Here is an 18,681-nt window from a genome sequence, read left to right as displayed (position 1 = left end):
AGGAAGTTTCAGAAGGATAAGTACAGTATAATGTCATTTATATAAATTTTAAATATACATAGAATAATAGATGCATACAAATGTGAAAATATAAAAGTATGCATGGAAATGCTCACATCAACTTCAGGATAATGATTACCTTTGGTAGAGAAAAAAAGGAATTGGGGGATGGTTAATTATATTTCTTTTTATAAAGGGGATATCTGAAGGCAATATGGCAATATATTACTACCAGTTTAAATCTGGGTGGGACTTCTGATAAACTATCTTTTATATATCTTGAAATATTTTATGATAAGAATTTTAAAAATTAAAGCTAGATCCTAAGACAATTAGAACAAGAGCAAAGAAGAAGATATTTCACAGGTGTTGATTTTGAATTGAGGTCAAAAGAGACAGTCATACCTTTAGGGTATTATGCTAAGCGAAATAAGTCAGATGGAGAAAGCCAAATACCATATGATTTCACTTGTATGTGGAAGGTTAAAAAACAACAACAACAAATAAACACATAGAGGCCGGCCCAGAGGCACAGCGGTTAAGAGTGTTCGCTCCACTTCAGCGGCCCGGGGTTCACAGGTTTGGATCCCAGGCGTGCACCGACGCACCGCTGCTCAGGCCATGCTATGGCTGCATCCCATATAAAGTAGAGAGGATGGGCACAGATGTTAGCCCAGGGCTAGTCTTCTTCAGCGCAAAGATGAGGACTGGCAACGGATGTTAGCTCAGGGCTGATCTTCCTCACAAAAAAAATAAATAAATAAAAAATAAAGTCTTTAAAAAAAATTATTTTAAAAATAAATACATAGATACAGAGAACAGACTGGTGGTTAGCAGAGGGGAAGTGGAGAGGGGGAAGGGTGAAAGGGGTAAAAGAGCACATTTGTACAGTGACGGACGGCAGCTAGACTTTGGGTGGTGAACATGATGTAGTCTATACCGAAGTCCAAATGTAACGATGTACTGAAATTTATGTAATGTTATAAACCAATGTTACCTCAATTTAAAGACTTAATTGGAAAAAAAATAGACAGTCACAGTCAGCATACTGACCTTCAACAAGTCACTTAATCCCTCGACCTGCTTCTTTCATCTCAGGTTCCTGGAATAAATTATCACAACTAGATTCTAAATGTATCTATGAAACTCACTGTCAGTCAAGGCAAAAACGCAAACTCACTGTGCTTTTTAGTTTTCATTATTGGATTACAAAAAACACAAATTCAACTGGAAAAATATTTTTCTGACACTGAATTTTCATGAGTATTGGGTGACAATTCTCCATGCATGTCTCTCATTCCTGTACAGACTGGGCCTTCTGAGCACAGAACATGGTTGAATAGCAAACAGCTTTGGAGGCTAGAGAAAGTATACTCCTCTGGTGAGATCTAGAGATGTACCTCCCAAGACATGTCACGGGGCACTAAAGATAAAGCCCTCTCGTTCCCCTCCAGAGACATTTGCTTTCTCTGTCTCTCTCTTGGAGGCTGGGCAGATGTGCCAGCATCCCTATAAAAAGCTAAGTCTTCTAATTTCAGGGTTCCTCTCCTGTGATGCAACTTACTACATGCACAGGTACCATCTGGCTCTCATCACATTGCCCTGTGGGAACTGAGGTGAGGGAACTGACACAAGATACTGCTCTGGCTGCTGCTTTTGCTGTGAATAATCATCTGCATCTCTGACTCAAGGGTCTTGTGTCTTCTGTCAATGTGTGTTTATGTGTGTGTATTTGTATAACCGTGGCAGGCTAACTTGTAAGCTTGTAAATAGTGTAAAATCTCAGATCCTTCACAGTTCTGACTTAGCAAAGAGGAGCAGAAAAGAAAGACTCTGAATAACATAATGGACAGTGTCTTTAAAGATAATTTCATAATAAATCCAGAAATATTCTTCAAAGGACACTTCTTATATTAACCCTCTATAAAAACTATGGGTCTAACAATACCAGGAAGGAAACATCAAGGCAAAACATTAGATTCAGAAAGATATTTCAGTGTGAATTTAAGATAATGCGATTCAGCTATGTTTCTTTTTGATGATCTAAAGATACAGGAATAGGGTTTATAGTGCTTAGACAATCTAGTGGGTAACAAACACAAACCAATTTTTACTTTCTCAAACATCAGGTATTATAAGGGAGCCTTTATAAATGCTGTCTCAGGCAATTCATAGTTGAAATATCTGATGATTTCTGGAAATGCCAAAATCTTTGATTAAAGAGAGATTCCTATGTAATGGATATTTTGTTGATTTTAGCCCTCCATCATCCATTTTCTAATCTTCTCCAAACAACCCAGATTTTTGTTTGAGGATTCATCCTTTCCCCATTGTCAGGTAACGTGGTCTGGATGAGGCTCCAACCTCCACTCTAGGGATGAAGCAGATAGTCAAGTCCTAGTCAATCAGTGCATCCCATTTCCCTGGTTTAGAGGTAAGCCATTCTCTAAGAGTGAGTCTCAGGACTTGGCCAGGAATGTTGGGTCAAGGATTCTCCTTTTCTGCTGTAACTGAACCTGGAAGGATGTAGCCCTGGGAACAGCTGCAAATCATCTTGACCATGAAAGTAAAGTCAGTCTAAGAATGGAATCAACAGAGAAAGCAGAGCCAGGAGATGGAGAGAAAGGGAGAAACAGGATCCTGAAGGCATAATATGAGTACCTATATCCAACTATGCCTGAAACCTTATCAACTCTGGACTGTTCAACTACATGAACTAATACATTTCCTTTTTTCGCTTAACTCAGTTTGAGCCAGGTTTTCTCTGCTTTCAACAAAAGAGTTAAAATTGATTCACTCTGGGGTTTAGATGCCTGACTTGCAAGATTCCGAACCTTTTGTAGCAAACATTTAGGACGCTTTGAAAAACGCAGAGTTCTGTTCCATAAAGTTTAGAAAGAAAGAAATTGGTCCTGAAAAAGTTTTAAGAGCTGTTGTCCTTAACAAAATATAACAGAGCCTCAATAAAACAACATAGAACATGTAATTTGAAATATACCTGGATGTTGATGGGTCTATCAATCTAGTTTATAATTAAATATACTCAATATGTTACGTCAAATAAAGATTATCTTGGAAACATAACAAGGTTATGGGGAAAAGGGAACAAAACACAATCATTGTTAAGGCTTGTTGTAGGATTACTTTCAGGTTTGACATAAGTGGTAATTTGCATGCTTATATTTAGGTTGAACCATTTGAGGTGGACAGTTTCATATAGTTCAATCAAAAAACGAAGTAGAAAAAAAGTCCACATTACTTCCTCTTTCAGGTTCTTTTAAACCAGAGAATATACTATACTGAAGAAAGGTCCAACCCTTCATTTCTCTTATCCAACTATCTTGTTTTACACATAGGACAACTCAATGTGCTACATTTTCATTTTTCAAATCTTGCAATTTCAAAACAGTTCCTCAAAAAGGGGTCCGTATTTTGTGTAAATGTAATATTCACTTACCTGCATATTATAGAGGGGTTGCTTTGGTGCATTAACTTCCCTCAGCAGGCGATGAGATATGTCCCTTAACTCTAAAAGTCTGCAAGAAAGCTGAGGCTGCAGAAGTCTGGCCACTGATTTGGAGGATCTGGATATGCTGTTTAATCCTTGAATTAATGTTCCTCGGTTGATCTTGGCTAAAGCAACAGCCATTCTGATTTTGGATGTTTTTTGCATGGGTTCTCTTTTCTGGAAAATAAGCCTTTGAAAAGTGACTGATGTGTGAGTTTCCAGTGCATTATTAAAATCTACTTCAGGCAGAGACTGAGTACCACATAACTGAATATTGTATGTGGTCCCATGCATAAACTCAATGTCCAATCATTATATCCCACATACCATACAACTCAATGATCCCCCCATGTACTTAAATCTTTATATGAATATATGATTTTTTTTCCTTAGGATAAATATCCAGAATTTAAGTTACTAGCCTAAAAATATAAATTTTTCATTTTTCTCTCTGGGTTTATTTACTTTTTGCAATGATTTTCTAAGAGCTCCTTCAGAAGTAAAAAATTCTTATTCAAATATTATTCAATGTTTGAATTATTCAAACAATTCTTATTCAAAACTGTTATAAATATTTCCCCAGTTTACTTTAAAAATTTTAAATGATAAAATATAGCATACATACATAATACACACTTAATGTACAAATTACTTGAAACTTTTAAAGATTTTATTTATTCAGTTTTTCCCCCCAAAGCCCCAGTAGATAGTTGTACGTCATAGGTTCACATCCTTCTAGTTGCTGTACGTGGGACCCGGCCTCGCGTTGGACGGAGAAGTGGTGCCTCGGGGCGCTCCCGGGATCCGAACCCGGGCCGCCAGCATCAGAGCGCGCGCACTTAACCGCTAAGCCACGGGCCGGCCCGAAACTTTTAAATGATAAAATATAGCATACATAATGCTTTGTACAATTTAAAGAAAAATAAAACTACTCTATGTACTAATCAACAACAAACTTCTACTTCTAAAAACTTCTATGAGCATTCTGATAGAAAAAAAATTGTGGCATTACCAAAACACATGACATTTAGTTCCTTCTCTGCTCTACCAGAAAGTAAACTACAGGGAAATTACTTACAATGTGGTTAGACTGCATTCCAGGCAGCAGACAAGTATAGTTTCCATTATTCATTTAAGAAATTTTATGGGCTATTCTGGATCTTTAGTATATAACTTGGGAGAAGTATTGGTTAATAACACAAATAAACAACTGTGAATCTCTGTTTATTTATTGAGTTCAAATATATAAATACAAAACATCTTTTAAATGGATTTTTTGGTCTACAATGAACATCATATATTTATCTAAGAGCTAACATGCTGTATATTTCTTTAAAATGCCTCAGCTTTTATCCTGAAGTAACGATTTTATTGTTGCTGTTTTTTTCATCCAAGTTCAATACTTCTCTTACTGTTCAGCTTTATCATTGGCAATAACCAAAAGCTGTTTTAGCCTGTCAATAAGGATGTGTTTCTGCAGCACCCGGTGTCCTATTGTGGTTTAATCCGTTAGCTTTACGGGAAAAGTCGCATTAGCCCTCCTGTGGTCTCAATCCTCCTAGTCAATACTCACAGTAGAGAATGCCATCTAAATTGTGGGCTGCTTCAATTGTTACAATTCCAAGCCACTTTAGAGCACAGCAATCCTTACAAGGAGTTTTATGGTAGGCAGAACAAACAAAATAACATGCAAGTGCGATCACTTGATATTATTATCTACCCTGGTTGCCAGAGCACATACACCAGGGTGAGAAACTACGTTGTCTGCTGTAGCCAAAGCTCCTGCACATATAGATTCAATTTCTCTTGTAACCTTATGTTTTGCTTCAGTGACTCTTCCTCCCAACTCCTCGTCAGGGTGGAGCAGCTAGAATAAATTTGGTTTTTCTCCTGTTTACAATTTACTCTGTTTTCTCTCATTATAATTTATAACCATAAGGTGAGGGTCATATCACCAGGGCAAACAGGAGTGGATGTGTGCAATTCCATCTTGACTGAAACCTCGTCTACGTGGTCAGTCATTGTTTTAGGGACCCTTCATTTTTGTAGTTGCAAAACATTAACATTCTGCAGTTTCTCTCTCCTTATTTTGTAAGTTTCTTTACAAAATCTTGGTGATCTGTACTTGTTGACCTGGATTCACTGACTTTACTCATGTATTTGTATTGACCAAGCTTGATTCATTCCCCCAAACACTATACTAGATTGATCCATTCAACTTTCCTCTCTTTTACAAAATTGTCTTTCTTTTTATCTCTGTAGAAAAATAAGCCTATTTGTAATTGATAATCTGTTAATCAAAACTCTTCTGTAGGTTTCACATAATTTGTGTTGACCAAAATATAGCATTTTTTATAGACAATATTTTTAGAAATTTAAGTGTGCATTACAATAATGCTTTAGGATTCTTGCTGTTATCTTTCTCATTTTAGTCTGGTCATGAATTCATGGTTTTTCCAACCAACTCAATCTGTTCATAATTAATATCTTTTTTTCCTTTAATGCTCAAATAGTTACAATTTGACAACTGTGCTTCCCTTCATGGTTTTTAAAATGTTTTCCTTTTTTTGATTCTTTCCTAGATACCTCTGAAAGAATTAATACTTCTGACAACAAAATGTTTCTGACCACCTTTATTTTCTCTGCCACAAGACATGGAATCAACTTATTTCCAGGAAGACCATTATTGCTTTTAAGAAGAATAGTATTAGAACCAAATTCAGGCACCGGGGTGCACGTTCAGTGGTTCTTTGTGACTCTGGGAATGCGAAGGTGACAACAGAGGAGAGGCTACTTCCATTCCTTTAGATGCAGAATGAGATGTTCTTTTTTAAAAAAACAGTCACCAGTTTATGATGATGATTCCAATTCACTCTTACTTTCAGTGAGTTACTTTTTAAATTAGCTCTAGTAGAAACATTTTCAAATAAAACAGTTTTCCCCTTTTTGTATACTTTTTGTATACAGCTTTTCTTATTTGTATACTATTTATGCTATATATTTTCTTACCAAACCACGTGTGTAAATTTAAATGTTAACCCCAAATTAAGAAGTCTTCATTTCTTTTCCCTCTTTCTTTTTTGGACTCTTGGCCTAAGCAGCCTGGAATTGGTAGCAAAGTGTGCAAGTTGAGATGATTCTTTTAGTCATCATCAAAATCTGAGCACATTGCCAAATGTCAGAAAAGAAATTCCTACTCCCAACCACCAACAAGACCTCAGGGACACACACAGGTACTTAAAGACCATTTACTAAAAGAAGCTTAGCATCAGTTAATCAGATTGATTCGAGAATCCTGCTCCAGATTTCTCTATTTGAGCTCCATTCTTTGAATATATATTCTGCTATCCCTTTTTATTTTTTTTTCTAGTGCCATGCCCATTTCTCTATCATCAGCAGTTTTAGTGCTGAACTCCAGTTTCTATTACATCAGCTTTTTATTCCCCTACAGCCATGAAACCAGCCTGTCAGCAAATCTCATTCAATTCTTTCCCTGAATAGTCCCATAATCTGACCACTTCTCACAAACCCCAGTACCAACACGCAGTCCACTACATTTATATGCCACCATCTCTTCTCCAGACTAGTAAATTAGCCTCCTCAATGGTCTCCCTGCTTCACTTCTGCCTGTTTTCATTCTGTTCCTCAACACAGCAGCCAGAGAGATACAATTAAAACTTATGTCAGATCATATCTTACTTTTCTGCTCAACCGCTTCGGTGGCTTCCCGGTGCGCTCAGTGTAAAAGCCAGAGTACACACAATGGTCGACAAGGCTCCACAAAGGTGGTCTCCTCTTTACCTCTCTGGTCTTGTCATCTTTTTCTCTCCCTTTCGCTCCTCACTATTTGTCAAACTTGATAGGTATACTCTTACCTCAGGGACCCTGCACTAGCTATGCCATTTGATTCCTCAAGGATGCCAAGGTTTGCTCCCTCACTTCCTTCAAGGCAACTCAAGAATCACTTTCTCACCCTCTTGGTCCCCGACTCTAATTGTCAACTGGTCTCCCTATCCCTACCCCTACTTTATATCCCTTCTCTGCTCAAGACCTACCATTAACATAATATGTAGTTTATCTTCTTTGTTTATTGTTTTTCTACTTGACTAGGATGTAGGTTCTATAACAGCAGTATTTTCTATCCATTTGGCTCACTGATCTTTCCCCAGTGCCCAGAATAGTGTCTGGCACATAATAGGTTCTCGATAAATATATGTTAAAATGAACGAATGAAGAATATCAGAAAAATATAACAAGTTAATATTGAGAAATATCAGAGAAATATACCAAATATTTAGAAACCACCCAGAAAGTTTTCAGTGTACAATGTGCTCTGTAACTTCCACAATAATGATAGTGCCCCACAAGAAACAACTCAGCAAAGACAAAAATATAATTATAGAACACTCTAGTTGCAATCTTACTCTCATTATACTTAGAAACCCTAATACCAACACAAGTAATTGCCAGATGTCATCGCTGCATCCCCACCAGTTGTTGTCCCACATGTTTACAAAAAAATGCATAGAGAATTCAGAAAATTACACTACAGATGTAAAAATCCAAATTTTTGCATGGATTCTAGTATGTTCTCTCTACAATTCCCTATTTTGTAATACACAGTTAAGTGCAAGATAATTATAGAATAAAACACATAATCACCTTTCATAACTAAAACCCACAAAAACTGATCCTACTTAGCACAAATGATTTCTCTCATTCCAGTAAAAATCACCTGAATTAAATTTTTTTAATTCCTCAATTGTAGTACGCATTTTTCATTTGTTCAAATTTCATGGTTTAATATTTTAAAGTTCTCATATGGAAATCATTTGCAATTTGTAAGTGTAAACCTTAAAACTTTACTTTTTACTAAAGGAAGTGGATACTGAGGAAAGTATTGGGGTCTGGGCTGGTTGAGAGGGAGGGAGTGGAAAGTACATGACCTCAGAAGTCATGACCTCAACGCCAAGATTCTAAAATTAATTTTCCACAGACCCAGAAAAAAAATTTCCTTCAAAATCTTTAGCCATGAAGAACTATTTAATAACCAGTATTCTGCATATATTCCTCTCTAAAAAGTCCACCATTGCTCCCATCAAATCTTTTTTTTTTTTTTTTTTTGCCTTCAGGCCAGCAAGATGGCCTTTTCTCAAATAAATAATGCCTAAAATTAAAAAAAAAAAAATTTAAATACTAATCACAAAATTTAGAGATTTAAAATACAACCCAATTAATAAAGCCATTCCTTTCAGTATGTTTGGGAACTATGGACCATCCCAGAAATAATAAAATTTGCAGCATTTACAATCTGACCTTTTAAAAAGAGTCTAGGTGGGCCGGCTCTGTGGCTTGGCGGTTGGGTGCGCGCGCTCTGATGCTGGCGGCCCGGGTTCGGATCCCGGGAGCGCCCCGAGGCACCACTTCTCCGTCCAACGCGAGGCCGAGTCCCACGTACAGCAACTAGAAGGATGTGAACCTATGACATACAACTATCTACTGGGGCTTTGGGGGGAAAAAACTGAATAAATAAAATCTTTAAAAAGAGTCTAGGTAACAACAGAGTATTAGCATTGTTTTCTGGATAATTTATTTTTGAAAAGCAAATAACTTCAATGTGTTACAATATCCTCTAAATACTCAGGTTTCCTGCCAATCTCAGCTACACATTCTTCAAAGTAAATGGTGGAAAAAGAACAATGTAAGTGTTTTGAAATTAGAAGTAAAGTAACTTTATGTTTATATTCTTCTCTCAGTGGGGTCAAGTTCTGTGAGTAAATGACTTCAATTGAGTTGAAAACAGGAAATTAGAGTTCTTTCTTTGGGGATCAGAATATCAATCGATTTCACCATGAAGCATGCTTTGGGCTCTAGTGATAATGAAGCTATGCAGAGGGTAGGAAGAGATGAAAGGAGTTGTAAAGAAAGTTCCAACTTCTTTGATTAAATGAAACCCCAGTTTCTCTAACCTTGACAATGGTGGGAGAATCACAACTTGGAAGGGGCAACAGGGCTTTCCAGGCCTGTCTCTGGCTTCCTAGGATTTACCTTGAGGCTTTCTCAATAATTACTGCCACTACTGTGGCATTTTTTACACCCTAGACCACGCATGGTCCACCTGCCCATCTCTTTCCTTAACCCTCCAGAGCATAGCCAACAAAAGTCTCCTATGTTTCAAAAGACTTTATACCAAGGCTAGGGGAATGCAAAAAGGGGAAGCAACTAGACACCAAGTCTAAGATACAGAACTAGAAAATCCAGTTTGCTCTCTGGAGCTCTTAAGCCTTATCCTATCCTACTTAGCTGACCACCATCTGGATGCCATCTTACCACTGTGCATCCAGATTCCTACACTCCAGTATCACCCCTCCCCCAAGTCTAGACCCAAAATCCATGCCATTTATCCAGATTTACTTCATTCTGGGGACATGCTATGCTGTTTCACACTTTTTGACCTAATTGACACTGCTTCCTTTGGAATATTCTTCTCTGTTCCTACGCACTTACCTTATCCCTTTCTTCACCTTTAAAACTCCTATTCATCCTTTGAGACCCAATTTAAGCGCCCTTCCTCCATGAAGTCTTCTCCGACCATCCTAGGTAGAGTCTTTCATTCCTTTAAATTGGATATACCTCTTACCATATTCCAATGCAACTACTTGTTTACAACTGTCTCCATTAGATTAAGCTCATTGACTGAAGGAATCCTGTCTCGTTTATAACTCTGTATTCCCTCTCCCCAGTCCCAGGCAATAATATAGTATTTAGTAAATGTCTGATACATAGTTGTCGGGATGAATGGTTAAAGACAGTTCTACTATCTCTCCTTCAAAATGAAATATATAGACTTTGTGATTACTATGTTGCTCAAAGTGCTTTTCTGTTTACTTACAGGTTTTGGCTATGTTCCTCATGTCTGACATTGCCAAAAGTCTGATTGCTGGATAAGTAGGTTGTTACTGTACCATATAACTTTACAACATATTCTATTCCAACTGTGGTCAAAATGACTGAAACAACACTTTTCCATGAAAAGCTGTGTATTTTTGAGTAAACTGGGTTACATGTGTCCCCTAAACAAGATGTTACTTTTTCCTGACAATATGTTTTTTCAAAATTATCTACCTATCCCCTCTTCCTCTCCCAATATTTTATCTGTCTCAAATCCTTTTTGGAAGAGAAGTTTACATCATATGCACATATACTTTAAGTTGATAGCATTATTTTCTTTCCATATTAAAACACACACCTAGAGAGGAAGTCAAGATGGCAGCGCAGGCAGACTCTGAACTCACCTCCTCCCGCGGACACAGCCAATTTACAACTACTCGTGGAAAAATTACCCCTGATACAGAACTGAAAATGGATAAGAGGAACTCCTGCAACAACGGACAATCCCAACTGAGGTAGAAGAGGCAGAAACTCCCTTCTGCAGAGGAAAAACGCCGCCTTCACAAGCCGCAGCGCCTCACGGCCGCCGGGAGCAGCCCACAGGTCCGCAGCCTCCCTGGAGGCGCGGGGCCCTGAGCCGGGAGCGCCCCCGCTGTGGGCATTTTGTGGACCCAGCACAATCGAGACGAGTGGCATAATATCTGACTGTGCCTGCTACTAAAACATTGGGGAGGACCCCCAGAAAAGCTGGTTCACAAAGAAACTAAGACCGGCTCTTAAAGGGCCCATGCGCAAACTCACCTGTTTCAGAAAGCATCCTAAAATCACCAGAAAGAAAGGTGCACAGTGCTTTGGTGACAAGAGACTCACCTAATAGGCCCTGAGTGCATCTCAGTGAGAGGTGAGACCTCTCCAGGGACTGGGACAGTGGCGGCGGCCATTGTTGTGTCCTGGTGTGGGCGTGCTGACACAGACGCCATTGGAGTTCTCCTTGGGGCCTGCTAGTCCAGGTCTGCTCCACCCACTAGAGCACCAATTTAATCCAGCTCAGCCAGGGCAGGCAGCCCACCCTAGAGACTGGCCCCACCCAACAACAAGCCCTCAGGCAACTTGTGGGCCTGCATAGATTGGTGACTGGATTCTCTACAGCCTGCCAACTGAACCGACTTCAGTGGGGCAGGGCCGGCACAAGGAGCAGGTGGAGAGTGTGGGGCGGTGGTGGAGTGTGTGGGGCTCCCGCCGTGGAGAGACTGGGTCCGCTTGGGGAGGTCAGGGTGGGCACACGGGGCAGGACTGTGTTGACTGTGTGTGTGGACCTGTGGGTGGCAGGGCTTGTCAGCTGCAGAAGACTTGTGCTTCTCAAAGACCCACATGGGGGTTTGCCCCACCTTCCAACGCCTGAAACAATTGGGTGCTCCCGGGCCTGAGGCCAGCCCCACCCAGCTGCAATCCTCAGAGAGCTGACAAGAGACCTAAAGGCTGGAGGCTTATAGCACTTGCAAGGCCCCGAGCCTAACAACCTGCCACGCTGGGGGCCTACTCACTTAAAAGAAATACTGCAACACAAATGTGCTATTAGAACTTGCAGCCAACTGTGCTGGGGCTCCCCATACCTGATAAAGAGACTGAAGGGCCCACAACAACTACAAGCAGCTGAGCATTACAACAGCTGGCCAGGAGCATAACTCGGCCTCCCTGGGTGCCTACAGGGAGAGCAAACAGGCCACAACAGAAGGACACACGTAGCCCACATAGGGGTCACCCCTGGAACACAGAACTGAGGGAAGCACACTGCATGCCTCCTAAGCCATCAATTACATAAGGTCACCTATCCAAGAGCAGGAGACATAGCTGACCTACCTAATACGTAGACACAAGCACAGGGAAAGAGGCAAAATGAGGAGGCAAAGGAATACATTCCAAATAAGGGAACAGGACAAAACCCCAGAAAAGGAACTAAGTGAAACAGAAATGAGCAACCTACCTGACAGAGAGTTCAAACAAAGAGTGTTAAGGATGCTCACTGATCTGGGGAGAAGAATAGATGAACTCAGTGAGAATGTCAACAAAGAAATGGAAGATATAAAAAAGAACCAATCAGAAATGAAGAATACAATACTGGAAATGAAAAATTCACTAGAGGGACTCAAAAGCAGAGTAGAGGATACAGAAGAACGGATCTGTGAGCTGGACGAAAGACTAGAAGAAATTATCCAAGCTGAACAAGTAAAAGAGAAAAGAATTAAAAAGAGTGAGGACAGTCTAAGGGACCTCTGGGACAACATCAAGCACACTAACATCCGTGTTATAGGTGTCCCGGAAGGAGAAGAGTGAGACAAAGGGGAAGAGAGTCTATTTCAATAAATAATAGATGAAAACTTCCCTAACCTAAGGGAGGAAACAGACATCCAAGTACAGGAAGCACAGAGAGCCCCAAACAAGATAAACCCAAAGAGGCCCACACCAAAACACATCATAATCAAAATGTCCAGAATTAAAGATAAAGAGAGAATCCGAAAGGCTGCAAGTCAAGTTACATACAAAGGAAATCCCATAAGGCTATCAGCTGACTTCTCAGCAGAAACCTTACAGGCTAGAAGAGAATGGCATGATATATTTAAAGTGCTAAAAGTAAAAAACTTAACAGCCAAAAATACTCTACCCAGCAAGGTTATCATTCAAAACAGAAGGAGAGATCAAAAATTTCCCAGACAAGCAAAAATTAAAGGAGTTTGTCACCAAGAAACAAGTGCTACAAGAAATGTTAAAGGGACTGATTTAAGGGGAAAAGAGAAGACCACAAATAGGAAAAATTATCTCTTTCCATGATAAGAGGGTAAAAAGCAGTTAGATATGATATCAAAAACATAAAAGAAGGGAGGAGGGGAGTTAAAGAGTAGAGCTTTCAGAGAGAGGTCAAACTAAAAAGACCATCAATTCTGTATAGAAGAAGAAAGGAACAGAGAAGGACTACTAAAACACTGAGAAGAAAAAAGTTAAAAAAATGGCAGTAAGTACATACTTATCAATAGCTACTTTAAACGTCAATGGACTAAATGCTCCAATTAAAAGACATAGGGTGGCTGATTTGATAAAAAAACAAGACCCATATATATCCTGCATACAAGAGACACACTTCAACCTAAAGACACTCAAAAACTGAAAGTGAAGGGATGGAAAAAGATACTCCATGCAAATGGCAATGAAAAGAAAGCTGGGGTAGCAGCACTCATATCAGACAAAATAGACTTTAAAACAAAAACTGTAAAAAGAGACAAAGAAGGGCATTACATGATGATCAAGGGAACAATCCAACAACAGGATATAACACTTGTAAATATCTACTCACCCAATGTAGGTGCACCTAAATATATAAAGCAATTATTAACAGACATAAAAACAGAAATAGACAGTAACACAATAATAGTAGGGGACTTTAACACTCCACTTACACCAACGGATAGATCATCCAAACAGAAGATCAATAAGGAAATATTGGCCTTAAATGATACACTAGAACAGATGGACCTAGTAGATATCTACAGAGCATTCCATCCAAAAACCGAAGAATACACGTTCTTTTCAAATGCACATGGAACATTCTCCAGGATTGATCACATATTAGGCCACAAAACAAGTCTCCATAAATTTAAGAAGACTGAAATAATACCAAGCATCTTTTCTGACCACAACGGTATGAAACTAGAAATCAACTATAGGAAGAAAATCAGAAAAGCCACAAATACGTGGAGATTAAACAAAATGCTACTGAACAACGACTGGGTCAACGAAGAAATCAAAGAAGAAATCAAAAAATACCTGGAGACAAATGAAAATGAAAATACAACATGCCAGAATTTATGGGATACAGCAAAAGCAGTTCTAAGAGGGAAGTTTATAGCAATACAGGCCTATCTCAACAAACAAGAAAAATCTCAAATAAACAATCTAACAATGCACCTAAAGGAACTGGAAAAAGAAGAACAAACAAAGCCCAAAATCAGTAGAAGAAGGGAAATAATAAAAATCAGAGCAGAAGTAAATGAAATAGAGACCAAAAAAACAATAGAAAAAATTAATAAAACCAAGAGCTGGTTCTCTGAAAAGATCAACAAAATTGACAAACCTTTAGCTAGACTCACTAAGAAAAAAAGAGAGAAGGCACAAATAAGTAAAATCAGAAATGAAAGAGGAGAAATTACAACAGACACCTCAGAAATACAAAAAATTAAATTATAAGAGACTACTATGAAAAGCTATATGCCAACCAATTCGACAATCTGGAAGAAATGGATAAATTCTTAGAATCATACAACCTTCCAAAACTGGATCAAGAAGTAGAGAATTTGAACAGACCAATCACCAGTAAGGAGATCAAAACAGTAATCAAAAACCTCCCCAAAAATAAAAGTCCAGGACCAGACGGCTTCCCTGGTGAATTCTACCAAACATTCAAAGAAGACTTAATACCTATCCTTCTCAAACTCTTCCAAAAAATTGAGGAGGCAGGAGAAGCTCCCTAACTCATTCTACGAAGCCGACATTACCCTGATACCAAAACCAGACAAGGACAACACAAAAAAAGAAAATTACAGGCCAATATCACTGATGAACATCGATGCAAAAATCCTCAACAAAATACTAGCAAATCGCATACAACAATACGTTAAAAAGATTATACACTATGATCAAGTGGGATTTATTCCATGTATGCAGGGATGGTTTAACATTCGCAAATCAATCAACGTGATACACCACATTAATAAAATGAAGAATAAAAATCACATGATCATCTCAATAGATGCAGAGAAAGCATTTGACAAGATACAACATCCATTTATGATAAAAACTCTGAATAAAATGGGGATAGAAGGAAAGTACCTCAACATAATAAAGACCATATATGAGAAACCCACAGCTAATATCATCCTCAATGGTGAAAAACTGAAACCTATCCCTCTAAGAACAGGAACCAGACAAGGATGCCCACTGTCACCACTCCTATTTAACATAGTACTGGAAGTCCTAGCCAGAGCAATCAGGCAAGAGAAAGAAATAAAAGGGATCCAAATTGGAAAGGAAGAAGTGAAACTGTCACTATTTGCAGATGACATGATTTTATATATAGAAAACCCTAAAGAATCCACCAGAAAACTCTTAGAAGTAATAAACGAATATGGAAAAGTTGCAGGATACAAAATCAACATACAAAAATCAGTTGCATTTCTGTACACTAACAACGAAGTAGCAGAAAGAGAAATTAAGAATACCATCCCATTTACAATTGCAACAAAAACAATAAAATACCTAGGAATAAACTTAAGCAAAGAGGTGAGAGATCTGTACACCGAAAACTATAAAACATTGCTGAAAGAAATTAAAGAAGACACAAAGAAATGGAAAGATATTCCGTGCTCTTGGATTGGAAGAATTAACATAGTTAAGATGTCCATACTTCCTAAAGCAATCTATAGATTCAATGCAATCCCTATCAAAGTTCCAACAACATTTTTCACAGAAATAGAGCAAAGAATCCTAAAATTTATATGGAACAACAAAAGACCCCGAACAGGTAAGGGAATCCTGAGAAAAAAGAACAAAGCTGGAGGTATCACACTCCCTGATTTCAAAATATACTACAAAGCTATAGTAACCAAAACAGCATGGTACTGGCACAAAAACAGACACACAGATCAATGGAATAGAATCGAAAGCCCAGAAATAAACCCACACATCTATGGACAGCTAATCATTGACAAAGGAGCCAAGAACATACAATGGAGAAAAGAAAGTCTCTTCAACAAATGGTGTTGGGAAACTGGATAGTCACATGCAAAAAAATGAAAGTAGACCTTACCTTCCATCATACACAAAAATTAACTCCAAATGGATTAAAGACTTGAATGTAAGACCTGAAACTATGAAACTTCTAGAAGAAAACATAGGCAGTACGCTCTTCGACATCGGTCTTAGCAACTTATTTTCAAGCACCATGTCTGACCGGGCAAGAGAAACAATAGAAAAAATAAACAAATGGGACTACATCAAACTAAAAAGCTTCTCCACAACAAAGGAAACCATCAACAAAACGAAAAGACAACCTAACAATTAGGAGAAGATATTTGCAAACCATACATCTGATAAGGGCTTAATCTCCAAAATATATAAAGAACTCATGCATCTCAACAACAAAAAAACTACCAACCCAATTAAAAAATGGGCAAAAGACCTGAACAGACATTTCTCCAAAGAAGATATACAGATGGCCAACAGACACATGAAAAGATGTTCAAAATCATTTACTATTAGGGAAATGCAAATTAAAACTACAAAGAGATATCACCTCACACCCCTCAGAATGACTATAATTAACAAGACAGGAAACAACTTGTGTTGGAGAGGATGTGAAGTGAAGGGAACTCTCATACACTGCTCGTGAGAGTGCAAACTGATGCAGCCACTATGGAAAACAGTATGGAGATTCCTCAAAAAATCAAGGATAGAACTACCATATGATCCAGCTATTCCACTGCTGGGTATTTATCCAAAGAACTTGAAAACACCAATTTGTAAAGGTACATGCACCCCTGTGTTGACTGCAGCGTTATTCACAATAGCCAAGACTTAGAAGCAACCTAAGTGCCCATCAAGGGACGAATGGATAAAGAAGATGTGGTATATATACACAATGGAATACTACTCAGCCATAAGAAACGATGAAATCCAGCCATTTGTGACAACATGGATGGACACTGAGGGCATTATGCAAAGTGAAATAAGTCAGAGGGAGAAGGTCAAATACCGTATGATTTCCTTCATTAAGTAGTAGATAATAACAACAATAAACAAACACATAGAGACAGAGATTGGATTGGTGGTTACCAGAGGGGAAGGGGGGAGGGAGGAGGGTGAAAGGGATAATACGGCACATGTGTGTGGTGACGGGTTGTAATTAGTATTTGGGTGGTGAACATGATGTAATCCATGCAGAAATAGAAGTATAATGATGTACGCCTGAAATTTATATGTTATAAACCAATGTTACCACAATAAACAAAAAATTTAAAAAAATAAAAAAATAACAATTTGAATAAAAACAAAGTAAAAAAATAAAACACACACCTATACCATATTTATCTTCCATTGTTATAATTTACATCAGTTATGTTTTTTCATTGATTTAATTGCCATAGATTTTAGTTGAAGTATATCCAGGTATTTTTCTGATTTTACATTAAGCAAATCTTAAGTAAACTACATTGCAATCATGGCTATGAGAGTTCTAGATTTCCAATCTAATGGCACAGCGATTGTATTTAAATTTAATGTATTTATCTACCTCACTTTCTTGTCGACACCCTCTCTGCTTTCCATAGATCTCTCCCAATAAGTAAGACTTCAAATTTGTTTTTCTGAGCAAAATTAACGTTTTCCTAAGCTTCAAGCACTGATCTCAAAATCAAGCATTAAATAATTGGTATGATACTAAAAACACTATAAATATTTTATAATCCTTTTCAAACTTAAGAAATCACATTACCTGATTAGACTGTGATAATCTTAGGACGGTGGGGAATTCATCTTTAAACTCATCTATAAGGTCCACGATTGCTTTCTGGATCCCCTCGACTAAGACAAAAAGAAATTAGAGGGAAAAAAACAAAGCTTAACTGAAAACATCCCCTAACCATAATTCAAAAGAACATGGAACACTGGGTCCACCTCCCAGATGACTAGGAAAGCAAGCAAACTCCAGAGGACTTTATTCCCAGTTTACTATGCCCATATCCCCTTTACAACAAGATTGTAAATACTTCTTCCAGAAAAGTTCTTCAACACCTGCCCACATATCCACCCCACAGGTTTGACTGGCATGATGAGTTCTTGCTTGGCCTCCTAATACTTAGCAAACTTGCAGGCCTGGGCAATGCCTGTCCTGATCTATCATTAGTGAGGGATGAGGGCAGCCTTCCACTCAGGAAAGCAGGCAAGGACAGAACCTGCAGCTCACTTCTGGAATTCTTTGTTACTGCACAATGGGCCTCTGAGAACTTGTTACAGAACCTTCTGAAATCACTCTGGCAGTGACATGAGGAAGAGTGTGTTTGGAGGCACAAGGGGAGGAGAAAGGGGATTGAAAAATGAACCACACTAAGGAGTTCTGCAATATAAACTAAATTTTGTCCGAATTTCTGCAGTGATACCTCAATTAATGGATCATCTGAGAACAAAGCTCCCTTTGAAAAGAGTTGGCATATGCTTTAAAAGTAATGTTTCACATA

General features: G+C 38.4%; 1 protein-coding gene across 1 annotated transcript in view; it reads right to left on the bottom strand.

Moving 5' to 3' along the window:
- The window catches only part of SPATA9 (spermatogenesis associated 9), a 29,871-nt gene extending 11,524 nt beyond the window's left edge, over nucleotides 1–18,347 (bottom strand). Inside the window, 3 exon segments of the mRNA XM_087430016.1 lie at nucleotides 3,458–3,685; nucleotides 17,940–18,028; nucleotides 18,182–18,347. Of these exon segments, the coding sequence (XP_087286142.1) occupies nucleotides 3,458–3,685; nucleotides 17,940–18,028; nucleotides 18,182–18,347 (483 nt within the window).
- Nucleotides 18,348–18,681: the final 334 nt, after the last annotated feature.

Source organism: Ceratotherium simum, chromosome 4 (genome assembly GCF_057802395.1).
Source record: "Ceratotherium simum simum isolate JZ-2026a chromosome 4, ASM5780239v1, whole genome shotgun sequence".
In the NCBI taxonomy this organism is placed as follows: Eukaryota; Metazoa; Chordata; class Mammalia; order Perissodactyla; family Rhinocerotidae; genus Ceratotherium; species Ceratotherium simum.
The sequence above is the reverse complement of the archived record's forward strand: the minus strand, read 5'-3'. Positions and strand labels throughout refer to the sequence as shown.